We start from the raw sequence: 23683 nt of genomic DNA on the forward strand, positions 1-23683 counted from the left end.
TTCCCCACCTATACTTTGATCCGCTGGGATTTTTTTTTCCTCCCTTTCCTACAGAGCCTTCCCACGCCCCAGTTCCCTCCCTCTCTATCCAGCTTGGATTTTTTTTTCTTTTTTTTTTTTTCATATATTACTATTCTGATTTTTTTTAAGCGGTGGACAGAGAGAGGGAGAGACAGTAACGGAGAGGACAGGAGGAAAACGCTCTGTTCGTCCTTTCCGCCACCACCACCCCGATTTGCGGAGAGGGGTCGGGCCGAGGGGCGGCGGAATCAGCCCCTTTCTCCCGGGGAGGCGACCCCGGCTCGGGGAGCCGCCGGAGGCAGCCGCCGCGAAGAGGGGGCGCAGGAAAAGAGATGCATTGAAAGTTTCCGCGCAAACTTTGCCGTGAGTGCGCGAATCCGAGCGAGCGCGGCGCGGGTGCCTGCCTGCCTGCCCCGACGCGGGGAGAGCGCCGCGGACGGGCGCCGCTGTGGAGCTCGGACTGCCCGGCGGCGGGGGCCGGGCGGCGGCAGGGCGGCCGCGGAGCCTGCGCTCGGCCCGGCGGAGCGCCCACGGAAAGCAGAAGCGGGGGCCGGCGGAGAGCCGGGCTTATGGAGGGGTGAAACCGGAGACCCCGAAGAGGAACCCCCCTTACCCCGCAACCCTTCGCAGCGCCCGGCCGGCGGCACCCCAGGAGGCGGCGGCGGGCACGGAGGAGGCGCGGGCGAGAGCGCGGCGGGGCGGCGGCGGCAGCGGGGCGGCGGCGGCGAGGCGGAGCACGGCGGGCCCCGCTTCGCGGCGTGCGCCGGCAACCATGAACTTTCTGCTCACTTGGATCCGCTGGGGGCTGGCGGCGCTGCTCTATCTGCAGAGCGCGGAGGTAAGCGGCGGGACGGGGGCTTTTGTGCCCCGCGTAGCGGAGGGGGAGGGAAGGCAGACGGCCGACAATACTTTTCCCCCCTTTTTTTTTGTTTTCTCGCGCCCCCCCTTTGCCTCCCACCTGCTCGGTGCGGTGCGGCCGCGCCGCCGGCGCCGGGTGCGGGTGGGTGCCCGCAGCACAGACACGTGTGCGTGCGGTGCTGCAGCGGGGGGACAGCGCTGCCCAGAGCTCCGCGGGCCCCGGGGCAGCGGCAGCGCCGTGCGGAGTGGCCGCGCACAGAAGCGCGCCCCGGCGCGGGGCTCCCGGCGCGGCGCGGCCGTGGGGTCCCGGCGGGGCCGGGGCGCGGGGCAGGGAGGCAGCGCTCTGCCTTCTTGCATCAGCCTCGGGTCTCCTGACATTGCAAAAGGCTGCTTCGGCGATATTTGCCTTGGGTCCCAGCTCGGGTTCGTGCCGCGGTGTGGAGTTCAAAATGCCTAGCTGGAAAAACAAATAAGAGATCAAAGAGGACAAAATGGATCCAGAATTTCCTCCAGTCTGGAAAAAAAAAAAATATATATATATATATAGATCTTCTGCACCGAGGTTACAAAACCCAGGATTTTTCTCTTCCTCTTCAGTCACTTTTACCTCATTGTCATTCTTGAGGAATCAAAAACCAACTCTTCCTTCTTTCCTTTTTTTAAAGAAAAAAGAAGGGCAGCTTTCTTTGCAAACCTGTCCCATACGTCTGTGTTTCTAAAGAGGCAAGAGGGCTGTGTTGCCAAGAGATATTAAGGGGTTTAGACAGAGTGCCCACGTGAAAGTGGCTGTTTGCGAGGCAGGCACGGATTACGTTTTAAAGGTTTTAACAGGTTAGTTCTCTCCTGCCATTTCTGCTCGGCACTTGGAGAGAGTGCGGGTCAGATCATCTCCTACAATTGTGAAAATAAACGTCGCTTGCAAACTAATCAGTTATTCACATTGTTTGTTCAGCACCGATGCTGGAAGGCAACTCCCCAATTAGGAGCCATTTCAGCTGTAACTGAAGTCATGCAAGCACTGCACGCTTTGTTTCTAGCCTGTTATATCTCTACTTTTTCCAGTGACAGCCGCACATTAGGCTGTGCTCGGTGGGAACTGAGGCGCACTCTCTCTTGAGTGTGGCACAGAGCAGCTCCCTGCTGCCTTCCTGCCAGATTTGGCTGGTGGGACAATTGTGTCTGCTCTCCAGGAGTTTTTCCACCGTCACCCAGAATAGGAGTTTCTTTACCTCCCAGCTCCTCAGTAAAATTGTACAGTAGCATCTGTTCCCCACCTATAGTATAGACAAGTCTGTATTGGTGTCCAGTGATAACACCCTTTAACCCTCCCCTTGTTCCTTTTCCCCTCCCCTTCCTCTTCCCCAGAAGAGGAAACGGCGGATCAGATAGAGCCGAGATCTATCTGTCCCCATAAAAACCTCATGCTGCCTTTTCTCCTAGGCTGGAGGATGGTGCAGATGAGAAAACAACATAACGATGGAAAAAAATGGTAGGGAAGAATTTACAGGAGTTTGGGGGGAAAATGTTGCAGAGGCAGACACGAGAGATAGCTAGAGGTTCAGGTACCTGGCTGATGTGGGCTATATAAGTGCTCAGGCAGATCGACGGTGAGATCTGCCCTTCGGTTCTGTCCTTATTTGTCCGTTGGTTGTCCAGGCACCACAGTGATGGGAGCGTTGGAAATACCAGCAGATCTCACGTAGGCAGCTTGGTGATCACTCTGAGCATGGCAGAAGGCATGACTCTTCACACAGGACTAGGGTTTGTGCTTTGGTGATAATATTTATCTGGCTGTCAGGCTGATCTATCTAGGTAGCCAGGCACATTAGAGAGCATTAAATAAAAGTCCTGACAGAGTCTGAGTAGGGGAAGCAGGGTCCAGCATGTGTCAGGCAGCTTTCCTGGAAGTAAAGGAGAAAGGATGAAAGAATCCCAGTGCTCCTCTGGTGAGGGTTCAGGGAGATGACTCCTTACTGAGGTAGTTGTTGTGGCTGCTCCTGCAGCAAGACTTAGATGGTGGGAAATTGTTTCATGGTCGTGTATGGGCAGCACTGATGCCACAAGTGTCAGCCTCCACTGGTGGTGACAGCCTTTCCATGCAGGCTAGGGAAGAAAAGGCACTTTTGCAGTGCCACCCTCTCAGCTGATTGATTGTGCTGAGCAGTGTGCACTGTTCTCACACAGCACGGGATTGGAGAGGTTGCATTGTTGTCCCCTTTCAGTCCTCCCTTTTCTATAGAATGGGGGACAGGTGGGTCTGTCACCATCTTCCTTCATCTGTGGGTCTTGCTGCCAGCCTGGTGACAGGTCACTCTTGATGATGGTCTGGGAGCTCTTCTGCTCAGAATAGCGGAGGGACCTGGATATACCAGCTGTATTGCCATAGGGAAGAGGCAGTGATCAGACACCGAGGGAGGGAGAACAAGCCTGTGACTAGACTGTTAATGATCGCACACCCACCAGGCTGCCTGCCTTTGCTGTGCCTCTGCACCACACGATGAAGGGGAGACACAAGAACCTGCTTCCACAGCCCTTAGGCAGCTGGGACGCAGCAGGTCACCTTCCCCAGAGCTGTTCCTGTGCTCTGAGGATGGGCTGGAAAGAGGAGCACTCCTTTAGGAGCTGGGGGAGAGGGATGACATACGTCTGAGGGGCTCATTGATTCCTGAGCAACCCCAAATTCATTCTCCTGTCTGTTCTGTCAGAGGTCCCTTGGCTGTGCTGGCAGCTTGCAGGATTACTGACCTCTGTCTGCTTGTACAATGGAGAAGGAGTGCAGTGAGTCCCATTCCCCCCCTCTCCTAAGCAGAAAACGCTGAGAATTTCTAGTGCCTAAGACGAAAAGTGCCTTAACTCCTGTCCCAGAGTCCCTCTCAAAGTGGATGGATTGTTTGTTCCAGTCCTAAACAGTTACAAAGCTCTTTTAATGAGCCTGCACAGATTAGGGGGAGGGGAAGGGAGAAAAAGAGTGCTGGTGGTGGTGAGGGGGGTGATGGTTAGAGAGGAATGACTTGATTAACCTTTTCTCTCCCTTCAGAGCAAATCTTGCTTTGGACAGGGACTAGGGAAGAAGAGAGGCAGGGAAGGTACAGACATGTGGATGGTGTGAAGTGGGTTTATTTGTTAGAGGAGGTTTTACCCCACAGAGGGAAGGATGTGCATTTGCTACAAACTGCAAAAAGCACAGAAAGGAGCTTCCTCTGTCAGCCCCATTCCTGGGCTCATTTATCCTACTCTCAAGGCCAGGCCAGGGGTTGCTTCCACACTACTGTGAAATGCTGAAAATCTATTGGAAGGAAATTGTGTTACAGAACTGTTGGGTAATGCCAAAAGCCAGCAGAGGAGAGCATGACCTTCAGGCTCCTACCGAAGGGCACAGTTGGCCTGCTTGTCCTGAGGAATGTTTTTGGTTCCCCATGTCTGATATGTAGCAGACTGTTTTGAAGTGAGGCACAAGGCCCTGCCTCACCTGCTGTTCTAGTGGACGTGCTTTGAGGGCACTAGGCACAGGTGAAAGACACTGCTGAAAGGGCAGAAAAGTTTCTTGGAATAGTGAGCAGAGAGTCTGTTACTGATAGTTCTGGGAAACCTTTCTAGTTTCTGCTGAGAGCTCCCCTGGGAAAGCTCAGAAGCTCTTTGCCCACTTTGCCCCGATCTCGTTTCCCATCTTTGGGGTCAGATCACATCCCAGGTCCAGGTGAGCACTGCGAGAGTGTTCTGGCTCCTGCCCCACTACATCAGGGGCAGGGCAAGGTGCTGGCTAGGCACAGGTGAGTAGTGAAAGCGTGTGTGTGGCTTGCTTCTGCTTCTCATCACTTGTGCAGCCTGTGTGCTTGCACATGAGGAGGCATGGGCTTGGGAGCTGGCTGGGTAGTTTTGCATAGAGAATGGGCAAAAATGACCCTCAAGGTGTCCCCAAACTAATTTTGCTCAGTCTGTCATGGTCATTTTGTGTGTGAACCAGAAATCCCTCTGTGAAAAGTCTTGGGGGCATTGTGACTTGAATAAACTGACTTGGCTCGTGATCCTCTTCCTGTGCCATAGCAGATTGAGGCTTTTCTGCCCTTGATGCGGTTTTCTTTTTACCCATAGATTGTCAGGCACTGAGTGGCTTTGGAAGGCCGCTGCAGCCTCCGCTGCCTCCATTTTGTTTGTGCTGTTGCAGTGACCTTCACACTTCAGGAATGAAACTGTTTCTAGGAACCTGCTTTTTAAAGTGTTGTCACAGCACTGAGACTGGGCACACAGCCCCCCTCCTCCCCAGAGAAGAAATAGATCCACACATGGGCCAGCTCAGGTCTGGGCTGCTAAGTTATGCCCAGGTATAGAAAGACTTTGATTGAAATGAGAAACAAGTTCGGTAAGGGGGACCTTAGACAAAGGGAACTATGCACAGACACAAAGGAATGTCTGGGAGAGGGGCTTCTGGCTGGCTCTCTTGCCCCCTCCTTTTAAAAGCTGACATTTTCAGCTGCTTGGATGGTGGTGCTGCCCTGTGCACAGGACTGCTTAGAAGACCATAGGTGGCAGATTCCTGTTGTGAGCTTGGGGTGGACTTGGCCTTAATTCAGTTCTGTCTTCAGCTGCAACATCAGAGGGCTGTTTTCTAAGCCTGAGCACAGCATATTGTTGACAAAGTAGTATTTTGTATGGATCCCCATGCTTCTTATGGGCCTCTGCTGAAAGGCAGCAGGTTCTGGGGCGGATGGCATCACACAGGTGGCAACATACCTCGGAGAAGTGAAGAAAGCTTGGCTTTTTCCATTTTGGTTCAGAACAGAACAGCAGGGGGAAGCCTGACTTGGCTGTAAAGTTACGTCAGAGCTAAAGCCGTCACGAACAGCAGGAAGAGTGGCGTTCTTGTTTCACCTGGAATTATAAAGACTTCCTTAGTAAAGTGGCGTAATATTTCTCCATACCATTTTGGGAGTGGGTTACCTGTCACCACTCCTGCCAGCATCAGTGCTTTGGAAACGTCCCTAGTCCCAAAAGGCAGCAGGAATGACTGCAGAGCTTGCAGCCTTTCCAATTTTGGCCCAGGGGAAGCTGTGGAGCACAGGAATGGGATCCACGCAGGGGCTGGGGACTGGGAGCACTAGGTGAGAGCGCACATCGCCTTCCCTTCCATCAGAGAGGAAGAAAACCCGGGCGGTTTGGCGGCGTCCGTCGGCAAAGTGGTGCTGTCACAGTTAATCGCCCTGACACCCGGCCAGATGCCGACACCTCCGTGGCCACCACTGCTGGGTGACAGACATCTGTGACATTGAGAGGGGAGCGATGCCCTTCCGTGCCTGGCTACCCTTCTCCCCCCTCTGCCCTCCCGGGCCAGATTCACCTTTACGGGGAGAAGCGGTGCCGGGGTCCATCGGTCGTGTCGGCAGCAGCAGCAGGTCTCCCCGTTACTTCTCTCCGCCGAGCTCGCATTTGCTCCCGGTGTTTGCCCGCGGTCACTGACAGCAGCTCCCCGGGGACGCGCTTCTCCCTTTGGGGCGTCTCTCGGGCCCGGCACACCGCCTTGCCAGCCCCGTCGCCCAGCCCGGAGCCGTCCCGCCCGTGCCCCTCTCGGCTCCCCCGGGGGACGGGGGAACAAAAGGTCCCTCTGTGCCCGCCGGGGAGCGGCTCGGCCTCGGGGGCGCCCCCTCCCGCCGGGGCTCCCTCCGCACCCGTCCGGCGGGGCGACGGCACCGGGACAGCCAGGGGGGACCCTGCCCGGGACCCCCCGCGCCGCGGGACCGCGTCACGGTTCCGCGTTGTGACCGATTTTCTGTTGTCTTTGCAGTTGTCGAAGGCTGCGCCTGCCCTGGGGGATGGGGAGCGGAAACCCAATGAAGGTAAGCGCTGGGCGGCTTCCCGGCGGGCGGGGACGGCCGGGGGCTGGGGGGAAGGAGCCCCCGGAGCCGCCGGCGGCCAACACCGCCACCTCCCGGGGAGCGGGACCGGGGGCTGCCGGCGGGAGGCGCCGCCGCCATCAACCCCTTCGTGGCGGCCGCAGCGCCCCCGCCCCACGCCGCGGGCCCGGGCCGGGCCGTGGGGCCGGGGGTGGCCGTGGGGCCGGGCTCCGGGGCGGCCGCGGTGCCAGGGCGGGCAGCAGGGCTGGCCCAGCCCGCCCCTGGCTTACCGCAACTCACAGTGAAACTGCGTGCGTGCGTGCGCTGGTGCACATACGCACGCCCATTTATATATATATATATATATATTATATATATATATCTACACACACACGGGAGCACACAAAGAGCTGAGTAGCTGCGAGCAGTTTGCTGGGGATTCACCACAGTGCTGTAGGAAGGGATTTGTCAGATTTTGCTGCCCTCCTCTTTCCCGGCGGTGCTGGTGATGCCCGGCTGGGTGGCCTGGGCTGATCCCTGAACAAAGGCCGGAGCAGCCCCCAGACGGCAGGTCTCTGAGGAAGAGAAGGAGAAAGGGGCAATCCAGGATGATTTTCTGGGCTCATGCCTCCCAGCAGTCTCAGGTACCCCCACAGTCAGGAGATTACTAAGCACTGTGAAGAGCCAGGCTTGAAAAATACACCTTTTTATTCTGGTTTGGGCTAGCAGACATTGCAGATTCAGGGAATAGCACTGTAGGGTTCTGATAGGTTCCGATGGGTTCTACTAATTGGCTCCTGGTTGTCCAGTATGGACAGGACCATTGCCTGGCGGGGAAACAAGGTGGTGTCTCTGCAGCTGCTGTGATCTTGTGTCATTCCGGTTGCCCAGAGGCCAGGATGTGACAGTGTCCCCTGCCTCGTTGGTTCATGCAAGTAAATGTAGATCAGAAGGGCAGTCAGCCCTTGGCTTAGTCAGAGATGTCTCCTGTGAGCTCCCGGTCTAGTGAAGCCCTGTGCGTGTCAGGAGGTTGGCTTCTGTCCGCAGTCCTCGGTTCAGCAGTGGGATAAAATGGCTATGGACTTTGAAACCTTCAGGCTGAAGTGATCATCACCTGCTTTAAGACCATCCTGACCGTGTTTTTCCCTTACCTGCATAGCAGAGCAGATCACTTATTGCATGGCAGGGTCTGGCAGACGTCTTGCAGGGTCCCCACGGGCTGTGACCTTCAGCGTTATTCCAGCCGGAGGTCAGCAGAGGGCTCCAGCACTGTGGGCCCAGATTGGCTTTTTTTTTTTTTCGTAGCAGTCAGTTTCAATTTCTGTAACTTTATTGGTGTGACAGACTCCATGTGTGTTGCCAGAGGTTTGTGGCAGGCTGTGCTTGGGATAGGTGTCCATTTTGTGCTGGCAAAATTTCTGATTTGCTGGTGGGCTGCCGCCTGTTGCGCTTGACCCTTGCTCCTGCTGAAGTCAACAGAAGAAGGTTCAGTGACTCCAGAGGGATCAAGATGAAGCCTGCTGTGAAGCTTATTTTGGTAACCAGTTCTCTGCTGTTGGTAGAAAAGAGCTAGTGTCCTCATCTGTGCCATTTGTTGTGCCCAATAAATCCCTCCTGGGGAGGGAAAGAATCAAACAGAATTAACTTCTGTCACAAGAAGGTTGATGGGATTGCAGGAGAAGCTGGTCTGGCAGTATAAGTGGTGAGACTTCAGTGATATTGTCCTGGTGCTATTTCAGGTTCTGCAATGTAGATACAACTGTGAAATAAAAGTCAGGACTCCTGGCTCTACTTCTGTCCTGTGGTTTGAACTTAGAGGTCCTCTCTCTATACCTCAGTTTCTCCTCTGTGAAGAGGAGATGATGACAGGCCTGTTACCCAAGGACAGTGCTGTAGCTCCTTCCTCTGAAACTCTTAGGGGCTTGGGCTGAAAGGTGGGTTTGTGTCTTTGGCCATTTTATGCTTTCTCTGTGATGTCAAACTGTGACAGGTTTTTATTTGGGATGGACTTACTCTGGTTGGAGACTGTTATTTTAGCTTCAGTCCCTACCCTTTTGAGCTCAAGAGAGGCTTCCACATGTTTTGTGGCACAGGAAGTTGTAGAGGAGTCAGACAAACACTCTTTGTTTCACAGGAAAAGATTTTCTGGTATAAATAAAGGAAACCATCAGCACTTGTGGCTGCACTTTTGTTTTCAAAATAACAGTGTGTCTGTATTGCTGCAAAGCTATTGATGGGGAGGGAGACAAAATGATCAGAGACTTCTCCTTTTCTAGTCCAGCATGTTCTCACTCAACTGCTCCAAATTTGAACTTAAACTCTGCCTTGAAGAGTTAATGTGGGTCCTGTCTATGTTTTAACCTTCCTTCCCCCTCCATTCACAATGAAGAACCTCTGACTCAAATCTGGAGGTGTTTTGCAGGGTAGGAGTGTGAGTTAATTGTGGGATTAACTTCTAACGTGGGCTGAAGCCCAGATTGCAGGAAGGGGGTAGACCTAGTGGTGTTAGTCCTTCGGTGACCTTCTTGTGCTTCCCCATGAAAGAGACCTTCTTCCATTTGTGACACAACCAATGGAAAGGAAGCACAGGCAGAATCAGCCCAGCAAAGTGTGCAATATAACTCCTAGTACATAGGACTAAGTGTAGGTATGGTAGAAGGGGCAGGACTTTGCTGTGAGGTTGACTGTACCTCAGTCATGTGCTCTGGTTTGGTTTGGGTGGTAACTGTGCAAATGAACTACAGAGTGTTGCGCAGTCTCCATGTGAATACTCTGTATCCAGCAAAATAAGGCAATGTGCCTTCTGTGGCAGGATCTTCTGACTGGCAGCTAGGGAAGGATTGCCTGGTTCTTTTTCAGAGGCTGATTCAGACTTTGGAAATCATCATGTGTTAAAGTAAAGGCAGAAAGTCACAAATTCTTCACGTGAACAATTTAGTCCTGTCAAATCTCTCAGATCTCAAGTATAGTTGTCAGGGTGCAGCTGTGAAAGTAAAGGCCCTGCAAAAGAAGTTGAATGTGCTGTTCTGGGGCCTGTTCTGTTGTCTGGTTTCTCTGGTGTAATCCAAATGCCTGGATAATGCAAATATTTAGGAAAGCATGACAGATGCCAGTCAGTGTCTCTTCACTTTTCTACTCTCATTTTCTGCCTCCTTTATGCCTCAGGCTGGTGTGGTGAACAGCATTTGATCTGCACAGGTAACTGCTGCTTTCCCTCCCTCTTACTTTCCGTCCCTCCCCTTGACGTAGGTCTGTAAGCATTTTTATCCTGAACTATGTTTTTACTGCCAGAGTTCTCAGATCCTGTGTCTGGCACAGTGTGAATAATCAACAGTGCAGTTCAGTGACTATCTTTGTGCCCGCAGAATTTCCCACGTATTAAATTGTTCAACTTGTTGGAACATAGGCGGTGACTAAGGTCACTCCAAAGGGGAACAGGAAGAAGGAGGAGAAGGAGGTAGTCACAGACAAGATAGGAGAACAGAGAGGAGACATATGGCAGTTAGGGGAGGAGGGAAGAGGAAGGGAAGGAACAAGGAACAGAAACGTTGTCTTCTAGACAAGGAATACCAACAAGCAGTCCATGCCTGCCAGGCTACATTTCCCTTTCACAAGCCACTTTCTCTTTTAATAGCTGCTCACGCTCTCTGACACTTCAAACTCCTTGGAGGGAAGCTCCTCCCCTCTTGTACCCGCTCTCAGCACTTCAGCACTATGGCACTGTCAGCCCCGCATGACCTAGAATTAACTTTCAACAATTAACTGCGGGCTGTGAGCTCCAAGCCCTGCAGCTTTTGCATTTTTTGTGGCAAAGTAACCTTTATGCCAGTTTGTCACAAGTTCAGGGCACTTTAGAAGCGCTTACTGGAGACCATTATTTTCCATGATGCAAGCAGTTTGCTCTTATCACTCTGAGTTATCAACCTTGGTGCTGGAGGACTCTGCATACTGTACAGGTGGATCATTATAGCGCATAACAGCACGGGGCAGGTACTATCTCCTTGTGCATATTCTTACCCTCTGCTCTGTGTGAGACATCCTCTGTTGCCAGTGTGGTGCTAGAGCTAGGAGGCCTGGAGGGCTCCAGGTACTCACCATTTGCAGTACTATACTAGCACCTGGGGTTTATGTGTGTGCACTTATCTATACTATCTCTCATCTCTTTAAATCTCTCCAACCCTTGACCAAGCAGCAAAATGAAGCTTTGGCAAGAGACTGGGAAACATTGAGAAATACTTGTGAAATCAGTGCAGATCGCAAGCGGTTAGTGTTTGCTCCATTCGTAGGGAAGGCATGGGATAATGGCAGATCCACCCTGTTCCCCCTCCCACACTGTCTCATTGTGGTTCAGTAGCCAAATATATAGTCTGGTTAATCCTGGGGGTGCTGCGAGCCTACTTTGAATCTTTTAGTGGCGTGGTTCCTCAGTCTGGGAAAGTGGTCAGTGTGGAGACACGGAGGCTGTGACTTCTAGTGAATGCTGTCATGGTTCCATGGTGACCTGCTGAGGTGGATGTTCTGCATGGCCAAAAGAGGTAGATGACAGGAAGGGTGAAGATGCATAGCTCCGTGGTTCAGAGCCTCTGCCTGCTCTTAGAGGTGTCTGTGTGCTGAGGTCCGTACAAAGGATGCTTCTGGCTTTAAAACCACTGGGCCATCCACTGGCTGTTTTGAAAGGGAGTAAAGGGCAAACCAGTGAAGGGCCTTAGTCCAGAGCGTGGATTATCTGCTGCAGCTTCAGGGTTTTTCTGGCTGAGCTGATGCTCTTAGTGGCAGCGTACCGGGAGTATGGGGAATAGCAGAGAAGAGGTTTGGGAAAGAGTCACCTGTGGCATGCATCATGGTACCGGGAAGGCAGTGAGCTCTCGTGCATCTTGCCTTTGCTCTGAAGCAGCTGTAGGAGGAGATTGTCTTTTTCCCTTCCCACTTGATGTGTGTGTATGTAGAGTACAGACAATGGATTTAGGCCTTCAAGACTGTGAGTGAAGAGCATAGGGTAGTTGTGTTGCAACGGTCTGGCTCACTTTAAGGGGTGAAGCACTTGACATTCTTGAGCTAAGTTTGCATTAACTTATTCCCTCCATTCCTCTTTTAGTTATCAAATTCCTGGAAGTCTACGAGCGCAGCTTCTGCAGGACTATTGAGACCCTGGTGGACATTTTCCAGGAGTACCCTGATGAGGTGGAGTACATATTCAAGCCATCCTGTGTGCCTCTGATGAGATGTGCGGGTTGCTGCGGTGATGAGGGCCTAGAATGTGTCCCTGTGGATGTGTACAACGTCACAATGGAGGTAAGAGTCCAGCTTGCAATCTCCCGTGCTTGGTTGGAAGGAAGCAAGACAGCCATCACAGCCACCCCAAGTCCCAGCTCCCAGCTAATTCAGAGGAAGTGCAACCTACCCCAGGGAGCCTTTCTTCTGACCCTGCTGCTCTGTGTTACACCACGCAGGGTTAAAAGATGAGTTGCCTATGTCTATTTAAGGCTAAGAGGAGAGTCTGTGTTTTGGCTGCTGCCCAAATACAGTAGGTAGGAGCATGCAAAGGAGAGTTTCTGCAAAGGAGCACTTTGTGATTAGAGAATGCAAAGGAGTATTTCTGATGGTGTCATCTCCCAGTTCCCAAAGAAGATACTCCTTAGGCCCTTGCACCACCTTAACTCTACACACAGCTGTTGTTCTGAAGGTAGCTGAGTTGGGCAACAGGGGAGAACCTCTCAGTACTCTCTCCTGAAGGGCATGTGAGGTCAGCCTGTACCAACAGAGCAGGGAATTTGGGTCTTTAGCTATCCTGCCACAGCAGGGGTTAAAGGGGATCTACGAAACAAACTGTTCTATGACATCTGAAAAAGCCTTTCTGCCTCTGGGCTCTTCCTCCTTTGTTTGGAGACTGCTGAAGGTGGCCATGATAGCAAAGGCTGGGCCTTTGGGGAAAGATGCAAATTGCTTTAGAGAGCTTAGTTACTGCCCTTGTCTGTGAGACTGGATCCCAGCTCTTGTCCAAAATTGTGCTGGTGCCCATTATCCATAACCCATGACTCCCTCACCTACTTTTGTCCCTTAGCCCCTTGAATGGCCACTGTAAATATTGCTGTGAATTTTTAATATCGATGAGAGATGTGCAGTGCTAAGTGATTAACCAGCAGGTCCTTTTACTTGAAATTTGGGCTGTGTTTGAACTGTGTTGGAGAACCTGCCTGTGCCCTCTCATGGTTCCCCATACTGCTTTTCCACTTGCAGGCTCCAGCCATACTAGCTTGGTGTAGCTAGGGATGGTTTTCTTCCTACCATTCCTTGCTGAATTACAGTTCTTCACTGGTATGCCTGCATGCCTGTAAAGGGTCAGAGGCAATAAAGCAGATCTCCGGCGCTAATTTTCCAGCCATGTTCTGAGTTAAGAGAATGTGACAGTATTCCATAGCTTCTAAATAACTTCCCTGGATATACCTGGGGCTGGGGTCTGGGTGATGTCTGGCTTTGCAGGACTCTTTTAAACACAGATCTCCAGATTTATTTTGTGTGTCAAGTTACTGAGAAAGTGAGATGTCAGCTGGGAAGGAATGGTGGCTTAAGGAAAAGGAGTTGGATTTGGAATTTACGTTTGGGACCTTTGTGTGAGACTGAAGCATGGCTTCTGCACAAGCAGGCTGGATGTTCAGCTGCTGTCTGTCCAGCATCAGCCGGGGAGGGCTCTTTGAGGACCTTGCTATGGGGGTACACCCTCTCCCATGCCTGTCTCCAAGGCAGTCCACAGTGCTGGCACTGGGCATGCACGAGCAAACAGTGCTTTGGCACAAGTTTGGTGTTGCTGCTCGCTTGTGATCAAAGGCCTTCCCTGACTGGGAGAACGGGGCCTCAGAACTAGCTCAAACTCTGCCCTGCTCTTCCCAGGAGCACCTGGGGTGTGAGTGCTTTGCTGCACAGCAGCCTGATTTGGGGCTGTGAACATGAAGAGTGAACAGGCAGTGACCCTTTCTGTTTCTTTCATTCCAGATCATGAGAATTAAGCCCCATCAGAGTCAGCACATATCACACATGAGCTTCTTACAGCACAGTAAATGTGACTGCAGGTGAGAATGGAGCAGCACTGGTTCCTCTTGCAATAAACTTACTCTGAGCCTTTCCTTTTTTCTGCCATTGGGTTGGGACTCTTGTTCAGATGCTTCTGCAACCTTCTTGGTTGGTTTGCAGTGGGATGGCTGAGCCTGGGAAAAGAAGCCCTCTGCTGTCAGGGCTCTTCCATCTCTAGCTATCACAGGTGGACAGTGCTAGCCTGTATCCTGGGATCTTTTGGCACTAGCTACCAGCAAGGGTCAACAGGAGAGCAAAACCACTTTGAGACGGACCACCTGACTGGTGCCGTAGGCATCCTGCAATGCTGCCTGTACATGACCTTCCCTGTACATGGTGGGAACTGGGGATAATACCAGAAGTATATGTGATAAGCTCTCTTCTAATGAGGCCTTTGTTCTGTCTTCCCCCACAGACCAAAGAAAGATGTCAAAAACAAACAAGAAAAGTAAGTGACAAGCCTTTCCTCCTTTCTCTTTTGGTGGTTGGTTGGCATTTCCTCTCCCCACTGCCCCTTGCCCTTTTCTTTGGTTGGATATACTCACTTTAAGAAGGTGTTTTGGAAATGGCATATGGTACTGCATGGGGCAATGCTCTGAATCCATTCCAGGTGGTCACAGAAACCCAGATCTGATGGTCCTTCCTTCATACCCCAGACATGGACCTTGCATGACCCATGGCCATGGCAGTCATTCCTAATGCTTTTTCCCGAGTCAGGGAAGTCCTGTCGTGTCTGTCCTGCTGGAATGGATTCAAGGTGCAGCCCCCATTCTTCCCTTCCCTCTTCCTGGGGTGTTTCTGGTTACTGCAAACTGCTGCCTTTCTTTATTATTAATTTTTTTCTTGCTGCTTGAGTGAGTACTTGCTGGCTTCTTTCACAGCAGCTTTGGTAGGAACTCTGCTGGCTACAGAGAGAGGTGCAAGTAGAGGCCTGGTGGAGGCAGGACTGATGCCATGTGGGATGTGACACCGATTTTGTTTGGGTGGGGACCTTGGGAGGGTGTAAAGGGAGGTGGATGTCCTAGCTGGGTTCTCGGTGAAGGCTTTTACGAGGGGTTTTTGAATCTGATGGATTTGCTTTAGTGGCCTGAAGGAGGTTAAGTCACAACCTTCCCTTTACTTCCTCCCCGAAGTAAAAATGTTGTGGAAAGTAGAAAAAATAAACTCTAATCCTGCAGTAGTTGCAGGGATGCATAAAATACAAAAAACAACGTTGAAAAGAAAGAATGATCTCTCTGAGCGAGAGGATCAGCTGGACTGCGCATGATTGGGAAAGCAGCTCTGCCTTTTAGAGGTGCGGAGTTGGCGAGAAAGAAGTGAATATTTGGAGATGAGGCTGAATCTGAGACCGAGGGAGCAAACAGGAGAGAGAGAGCTTCTTTCACTCCTCTCCTGGTGGTTGTATGTTTCTAGCTGCCTTCCAGCCTCTCCTCCTCCCCCTGGAAATCTGCTCCTGGCTGCATCAGACTGTGTGCAGCCAACAGTCCTCTCTGCACAGGGCCGTGTCGGGGACGGTCGTTCTGTGTGGCTCTGTAGTTTGAAGGTGTGTGAGAGTTTGGTCTGTATGAGCTCTGGTGAGGATGGGGTGTGGGTGTAGCAGCCAGCTCGGACTGTGTTGCATTCACTTTTCCTCTTCTAACAGCACCTTGCCTGCTCTTTGCTGGTTCTGCACTCCCCAGGGAAGGAAGGGAAGGGATGGGAGAGACTGGTGTGCTTTGATTTGTGCCGGATTGAAAGTCTTGTTATACTGGTACCCCTCTCCTCCCTTCAGGTCGATTTTCTTCCCCTCACCGTCTCCCTGTGACTCCTGCCTGACATGTAGGGCAGAACTGGGATTGAGCTGATGCTCTGACACTCGTTCCAGTGAGACGACTTGAACAGGGCCTAGGAGACACCTATGGTGCTTTCTCTTCTGTTACCTCCAATTCCCTTTGACAGCTCTCTCCTGAGGTGGGCTGCACCAGGGAACGAGGGAGCCTTTGCTGAACTGCCTCAGAGCTGGGACTCATTTGCCTGACAAGCCCTGGTGCTTTGACTAGGGCCTTCTCCTTGCATGTCTCTCCCTTGCTCCCGTGCTAATGTGGCTCAAGGAGCAGTACAGGCTCCAGCCTCCCTCGCTCCCTGTGCTCTCGATGGCCCATAGGGATCCATAGTTAGTGTCCAGGACTGCATATCCTATCCCCTGCCTGCTCAGCTCCTGCCCAAGAATCAGAGGCAACTGGTGAATTTTTCAGAATGGAGTCAGTACCTTGGCTCCATCTGCTTGTCTGTCTGGCAGGTCCATGTGGACAATGACAGGAGGGAAAGGAGAGAAGAACTGAAAGCTGCTTGCTGATTATCTCCTGGGTAAAATAACTAGGTCAGGCCATCCTCTTCCCCCTCTTTACTCTTCAGTACTCAGAATAGAGGCTGCCAGAGGAGATGTTACAGACATCCAAGTAAGGTCTCCTGGAGTCCTCTGAACCACAGGCAGGAGGTGAGGTGGATAAGCAAAGCCTTCAGGCTGGATAGCCCTCTCTGAGATTAGCTCTCTCCCCTTGTCTGTGGAGTGCTCCCGTCCCAAGGCAGGATTGCCACCCGCCCTGCAGCAGAGCTATTGGAGCTCACCTGTCTGCTCCTAGGCCCAGTGCTGGGCAGTGCATCAGGTCAGAGTGGTTTCCTCTTCCCTGAAGAGAGCCCTTTCACTCAGATTGCCTTTTGTCAGTCATTGTGCACCTGTGCTTGTCGCCTGGAATGGTTGTCTGCACTCACTGCGGTGGCGTAATGCTTTCACAAAGCTTTCTGTTCCTTCTCCCTCTCACCCACTGCCCTACTCTGGAGGCGGTAGGTGCCCCTCTGAGGCTCCAGCAGATCCGCCTCTGCTTGCAGCAGCCTTGCAGGAGGTGGTCTCTGCTGTGTTCCCTGGTGTTGGCTTGGCTGTGGGCAGGCTGGTTGCAGAGCTGACAGGAGCGCCGGAGCCGGTGAATGTGCGTGCGAGGTGGAGATCTGTGCTTCAGCCCTGGGATTTACCCTCCAGTCCTGCCTCATGTGCTTCTCCCCTCCCAGCAAGGCACATGGCTGTATTTTTTTTTCTCTTCTTCCTTGCGTTTTCTTCCATTTTCTCTCTGTCTCTCCCTTTCTTTCCCCCTCTCTCTCTTTCTCTCTTTTTTTTTTTTTTTGTTTTTCTTCCAGAAAATCAAAGCGAGGAAGGGGGAAGGGTCAAAAGAGAAAGCGCAAGAAAGGCCGGTACAAACCACTCAGCTTGTACGTTTGTGTCCTCTGCTTGTAGACTCTCTTCCCTCCCTCTCCCCAAAGCAATCTGCCTGCTTGCTGCTCGCTCAAATCTCACCCTCCCCTCCCAGTCACTGGTGGGCTGCAGATCCTGCAGGGGCAGCGCTGGTGATGGCACTGCTCTGGCACTAAGGCTATCTCAGGGAAGGTGGCTTTAGCTTGCTTGGCTCTCTAATCATCAGTGGTGACCATTGTCCCAAGGCACAAGAGTGTGGCGGGTGGACGAGTACCCTGCACCTCTTCACGCCTTCTGGTTGCAACTCTGTCATCTGCTTTCCACCACTTGTCTCGTGTCCTCACTTCTATGATGACTGGTGACAGGCAGGCTGGCATCTGCCATGCATGTGTGTGTGTGTGTGTGTGTGCGTGTACACATGTGCGTGCGTGTCTGGTGGAGTCACAGGTGGAGAGGAGAGGTGGGACAGTGGGAAGCCAGAGAGGGGGTGCTGGGGAGCCAGGGGGGCTCTCTGTTTTTTTTCCTCTATCTTTCTGCTGGATTTGGTGGCTTGTCTCTCTCTGTCTCTTTCGCTCTGCCTCTCTCATGGTGGTTCACAAAATTCTGCATTGTAAATTCACGGCCCCTCCATAGGAGACTCCTAGGTGGCAAGGTTGGGATGGGGCTTACAGAAAGGAGGGCAGTGCCGGCTGCAGGGGTCAGCATGTGATGCTGGAGCCCAGCTGCTTTCCAGGGGAGGAGAGACCCTGTGTATTTAACTCGTTTAGCCGCTGGCCTCTTTCTACTCCAATAGTCCACTTCAGAGAATTCCTTTCACTGATGTGTCAGTAGTTGGCTGGGACCTCTCACCTTCCCATCCTTGCTTTCCCCTTCTTCCTCCCTCTGGCCTGAGCCAATGGATCCAATGCAGCATTTGTGAATACTGTGCAGAAGGCTTGTTTTCTTTCTCTACGCTAATGCAAGGGTTTGCTGTCCTGGGGCTGTTGAGGTGCTGCTGGAAAATCCATCAGCCCACGGCACTCCAGTTGGCAGCATGGGGGCTGCGGGAGGGGGCAAGGGGATTGCTTTGATGTTCAGGGTGTTGCATGTGTATTTTCTTTCTGCTGAAGCGCTGTAGCTTAGACATCTTTCCTTTTGCCTTTTTGCAGTCACTGTGAGCCTTGCTCAGAGAGGAGAAAGCACTTGTTTGTACAAGATCCCCAGACCTGTAAATGTTCCTGCAAATTCACAGACTCACGTTGCAAGTCGAGGCAGCTTGAGTTAAACGAGCGCACTTGCAGGTTTGTGTCCTGAAGGATGAAACACGCAAAGAGAAAGAGAGAGAAAGAGAAAGAGGGGGGGAGCTTGCTTCCTGCTGACTTCTGGCACCAGTGCTATTTGATTACTTCTTTTCTCTGTCCTACGTGGGCCAGAGAGCAGAGGGGCTGACTGGGGTGAGGACAGAGTTTCCCTGTGTCGGAGGGCAGCTGTTTGTTTCAGGTGTGCTCTCAGGACTTGGATGGGGATGGCTCCCAGAGACAGACCTTTTGTATCTCAGGTATTCTTTACCATAGAATAGGATAATGGAGTTCATGTTGCTGAGGTAGGCAGGGGAGGGTCTGTATCCCTCTGTACCTTACCTGTATGCAACTCTGAGCATACTGTTGGACAAAGACAAATCCTTAACTGACTAGGATTTGACCACCCCTTTCTTCCAAGCCCTTTTTCTGTGGTTTGTAGATGCTCTGCTGTGTGCAGAATGAGGAGGGCCAGTACGAGCCTCTCTCAAGGCTGAGCCTACATTCTCCTTTGCCTCTTTGTTCTTCTAAAGGCCAGGGAGAGCACCCTGTGTTTTTGTACTGTGCTCACAGTTCCTTATCCATGTCCTGTCCAGAGTTGTGGTTTGAGAGGCTGCACTCAGGACTGTGAATGGAATACAGCAGGTTTAAGTCTGACCCTGGGCGAAGGCAGAGGTGCCTATTTCAGATATGAGGTGGGAGACTTAAAGGCATTGTGGAGTTAGTGTTTGTTCAGAGATCCATGTTGTGCATGTGTCATCTGAGTGCTGTCTCACACCATCTGTGGCACAGACATATAAAGAAACCCGTTCCTGGTTCTCACCTGAGCACTTTGGTGAACTCAGTGGGGTGTCTTGACTTGCACAAGCTACGTGTGCACCTCTGGTAGGATCTGGTAGGATCATCCTGCCTGTGTAGAGGGAGACACAGAAATGGGGTTGCTAATGAGCACTTGGCTGTGACTCTGAACTCGGATCCCTTTCACAGAAATCTAGGAGATTGTTCCTGTTTCTGCAGTATTGCAGTACCAGCGGCTGAAGGGGAGAATACAAGGGAGAGAGATCCAGGGTCCTCTGTGGCTCTATCTTGAAAAGAGGAGACGTCCATTGGCTAGGTGGCTAAGGCTGTTACAAGTAGCAAGTGCTTCCTTTGGCTGTGAAAATGCTTTGTGTCCAAGCCAGAGAGGCATTGGCACTGCCAGCATGGTGGAAACTGCTCTGTATACAGAGAATTTTTCTGGGGTGCTGTGATTTCAGTGGGAAAGTAATTGATGGAGGGGTCAGAATAGAGCAACTTCCAGAGTTAAACTTCTAGCAAGTAAAACCCCTGGAGTCTGAGACCAGACTTAATGTTGGCCTTTTCCCCCCTGCTCCTTTTCCCAAAGTCCAGAATAACTGATAACTACCCCACAGAGTCTGAAGGGTGAGAAATAGTAATAAATATAATGAGAAACAAACAAAAAAAAAATACCCCAAAGAAATCATGGTGGCAGAAGGGGTTTCTCTTACTAGTCCCTCTCTGTGATGGGATAATTGGCACTAAGGGAGGTTTCCAGAGGTGATGTGTTGGCCAGAAAAATGGGAAGGAGTCATAGGAGTGGTTAGCTTATCAATTTCCAGATAAAAAGCTGGTTAAGCTTAAGTTCCTCTTGCTTGCTCGTGTAGAATTAGTATTGGGACCTGCAGGGGAGGGTAAATTCTCATTTCTCCAGCTGCTTCTTCAGGCCACTGCTGTTCTCTGGTGCTACCCCCCCCTCACATCAGCTAGTGGAATGAAAAGCACTTACTTTTCACCTTCTTGCTTGCATGGGGCCTTCTTGTCTGCACTGCTTCCAACCCAAACAAGAGGCTAGGTGGAGAGCCGAGGGTGTGTCTCTGCATGCATTGCTTAGCCTTGTTTTTCTGTGTTTGTGTGTATTTGTGTGTATGGTGTGCAAAGATGCAAACAAGACACTCAGCTTATCTGTGAGGAAGCCACTGATTCTGCTCCAAAATTTTGTTTGGGGATATCCCCCCTGCTCTGTTTAGGTGAGCCTGGGGGAATAGAATTCATTGACTCGTTTGTGGGGTCGAGATTCTCAGCTGATTTGCCCCATCTGCACAGCACTTCACCCCACCAGTGACGTCATGCCATGTTTTAACACCATGTGCTTTTAAACACATTAGCCACCACCCTTCCTTCCCTTCCCTGCCCTAGTTGCACCCCCATCACAAACATTAACCCCCGTTCTCTTTTTTTCCTTCCTTCTCCTCTTTAACAGATGTGAAAAACCGAGACGGTGAGCAGCGGAAAAGAAGGGGAAACAGCCCTGTTTCTGGAGCCTGATTTCTCGCCTGGACAGAATAAAACAAAACAAAACACTAATCCAAATGAACCCTAAAAATGAAGGATCGGTAGAGCACAGCACTTTCAGTACGGACGATGGACTCCGGAAGGAACATTCCCCAAGGCACCCGCCGCACAGAATTCACCTTTGGGTTTTGAACTGTTTTATTTTATTTTTCTTTTTATGCTGCTAAATAACAGAGCCAGGAAGACTTATAGGGGTGTATTTGATGGATTTTCCCATGCATACATATATATGTGTGTATACATGCATATACATATATATATATGTATATATATTTTAACCACATCTATATATACATATATGTATATCTTAACCACACACACACACACATATATATATAATATATATATATATATATATACTGATTATTTTTTTTAACATTGCTAATGTTATTGGTGTCTTCACTGGATAATACTCGACTGCTGTGGACACAAGCGGGCTACTTGGGGCATAAGAAACAAGCTAAGACTGGACTTGAGTAGAAGCGCTGGGTGTAAACTTCTTAACTCTAACTGACTTGTGCGGCCTCCGCTGTTTCTCTGTAGAGTGTGCTGTACCACAAACCACCTTCTCCTTGCCTGGGACAGGGACGAGAGGTGATGGAGAGGATGGGCAGGGAGTTCCAAAGAGCGGCATCCTAGGGTGCGATGGGTCAAAGGCCAAGGAATTGGCCATCTCCGTGATCAAGGATTCCTCCTCCCCTCTCTTCCCCCAACCTTCGCCCTTACTCGTCTCATAACCTGCCTGCCTTGCTGGGACATGGGATGTCAGTGTACATTTTGCGTTGACTTTATTCACTGTAGAACCTTTGCCAGAGAGTCATGCTGGGTTCTCTTAAGGATGGTGGGCAGCTGATGCGCACTGACTTTCTGTTCAAGGAATTATCACAGGAGTCTAGATTTCCCGCCCTTGGTGGCTGCAGAAGGACACAAGGTCTACAGTGTGCTGAAGCAAGAATGGGGACCGGTGCATAGCCACACAGTTGTTCAGCACTGTCTGCTTTCTTCATGCACAGAGCTGCCACTCAAGAGCATCCAAGATGCTTATGGAACATTTCTGGAAAGGGATATTAATCAGAAGTATATACACAGTATGGGGGTGTGTGTGTATGTATGTGAATGCATGCATTTGTATGTATGTATGTATGTATGTATGTGTTTTTCTCTCTTTTTTATATATATATATTTATTTTTATACATATATATATATAAAAAAATAATATATATGTATGCCAAGATTGAAGGGGGAAAAAAGAAAGCAACTTTTGCTGCCTTCAGTTTGCGTGCCCAGTGTGAATGACCCTTAAGAACGTCAAGATTTTTTTTTTTAATGACGTACTGTAAATATCAGGCCCCTTTTCCATGTCTTGGGCTGGGGAATCAAATGTGAAGACAGCTGGAGTCCCTTAGCTGTGTCATGAGGTTCTTGGCTATGTGTGTATCTGCAGTGTAGGCTGTGGTGTACGTGAAACCCACCTTACACACGCGCGCACACACACACACCCCTGAAAGTGTGTTTGTACATCTATGTGGATATATATAATCTAGTTCTGTGATTAAAATTATTATTAATAATAATAATAATCAAAAAGGTACTCGGTCTGTGTCAGAATGCTGCCAAACATCATCTGCAATTGAATTTTCAACGCCTGATAATGTACAACACGGAAAGCTTCCAAAAAGACAAGACAGTCTAAAAACAGACTCACAACAAGCGACTACTAACCACTAGGATCTCCCCATCCGACTGATGGCTTTCAGAAGGAGAGAAAACACACGGGTGGGTGCTTGCATCTGCAATGTAGAATACTCATGCTGCATCGTGTGCAAGACAGAAGCTTCCGATCGGGGGAGGGAAGAGAAAGTGTTTTATATACTTATTTAATATCCCTTTTTAAATTAGAAATTAAACAGATAATTTAATTAAAGAGTAGGGATTTTTCAGTATTCTTTGTTAATATTTAATTTCAACTATTTATAAGCCGTACCTCCTTTTTTTTCTTTTTTTTTTTTTTTTTTTTTTTTTTTTGTACTGGTTGTGTATAAATTTAACCTTCCTGTTGTCCCATCCCGTCTCTCCCCAATTGTTGGCAGAGTCAGTAGCATGTTATGGGCAGTTATTTAATTAATTTCTCTAACACCTACCCCTACACATTCCTATTGAGACAACGGTTAGATATACATCTACATACTATATATATATTTGGCTATGTGTTTGTATATATATATATGTTTATGTATATGTGTGATTCGGATTAAATAGACACTACAATTTTTTATATATGTAAAAAGAAGAAACAGGAAAAAATAGAAAATTCTACATCTTGAATCTCTCTCCTTTTTAATTTTAATATTTGTTATCATTTTATTTATTGGTGCTACTGTTTATCTGTAATAATTGCGGGGAAAAAAGATATTAACACTACATATTGTGTCTAGTGAATTTTTTCAAGATATTCCTTAGTACATATTTATTTTTAAACAAAGAAATTTCAGATATATCTTAAAACAGCAACGACGACGACAAACAAACTTTTTTTTGTATTAAAGAATTTAATTCTGACCTTGATTTCCTTTGCCTTCTCCTTCTGCCTTGCATCCTGGTTTTCTTCCATTGTGTAACAATTTCTCCAGCATTGCCTCTGGAGGCTACAGGGCATCAGCAACCTACCAGTTGGACTCTTGGATTTGTGCCCAGAGCTTCCAAAAGCACCTAGTACCTAAAACCCATTGAAATGAATGGGAGGTAGGCACCACAATCCTTGTGTGGAGCTCAGCCCGAGTTCCCTGCTTGGTGAGAAGAGGGTGGTGTGATGGGTAGGACCAAGGAGGCAGGGCTCCTGGGTTCCTTCCCAGCATGATGCCAAGCAGTGTGGTGATGGTCCCAACCCTGTCTCTCTGTTGTCAGGAGCCAAGTCCCATGAGCTGGGTACTGTACAGGCATGAGTAGATGCAATCCTGGTGGAATTTACAATCCAAGGTGAAAGTAATGCTGTGAGCCTGCCCCTTCTGGTAATGGACTTGGTGTTTGCCGTTGGATCTGTGCGCATGTAGCT

General features: G+C 50.3%; 1 protein-coding gene across 8 annotated transcripts; it reads left to right on the plus strand.

Annotated features, from left to right (window-relative positions):
* The first annotated feature begins 216 nt into the window (after window positions 1-216).
* On the plus strand, window positions 217-23190 carry VEGFA (vascular endothelial growth factor A). Of its 8 annotated transcripts, XM_038131694.1 has the most exons (9): window positions 727-859; window positions 6659-6710; window positions 11803-11999; window positions 13698-13774; window positions 14191-14223; window positions 14386-14532; window positions 16947-17018; window positions 18150-18281; window positions 20539-23190. In XM_038131694.1, exons 1-9 carry the CDS (start codon window positions 794-796, stop codon window positions 20558-20560), a joined length of 798 nt encoding a protein of 265 aa, XP_037987622.1. In that variant the 5' UTR covers window positions 727-793; the 3' UTR covers window positions 20561-23190. The 8 variants fall into 8 exon arrangements, with proteins under 8 accessions (XP_037987624.1, XP_037987625.1, XP_037987622.1 ...); XM_038131696.1 differs by lacking the exon at window positions 14386-14532 and having other exon boundaries at window positions 217-859; XM_038131695.1 differs by lacking the exon at window positions 18150-18281.
* Window positions 23191-23683: the final 493 nt, after the last annotated feature.

This window comes from Motacilla alba, chromosome 3 (genome assembly GCF_015832195.1).
Source record: "Motacilla alba alba isolate MOTALB_02 chromosome 3, Motacilla_alba_V1.0_pri, whole genome shotgun sequence".
Classification (NCBI taxonomy): domain Eukaryota; kingdom Metazoa; phylum Chordata; class Aves; order Passeriformes; family Motacillidae; genus Motacilla; species Motacilla alba.

Bases quoted from the DNA above. Each gene is read 5' to 3' on its own strand.
- VEGFA (XM_038131694.1), top strand. From the start codon at position 794: ATGAACTTTCTGCTCACTTGGATCCGCTGGGGGCTGGCGGCGCTGCTC. The intron at 860-6,658 runs GTAAGCGGCGGG...TTGTCTTTGCAG, and splicing joins TCTATCTGCAGAGCGCGGAG to TTGTCGAAGGCTGCGCCTGC. The intron at 18,282-20,538 runs GTTTGTGTCCTG...CCTCTTTAACAG, and splicing joins TTAAACGAGCGCACTTGCAG to ATGTGAAAAACCGAGACGGT.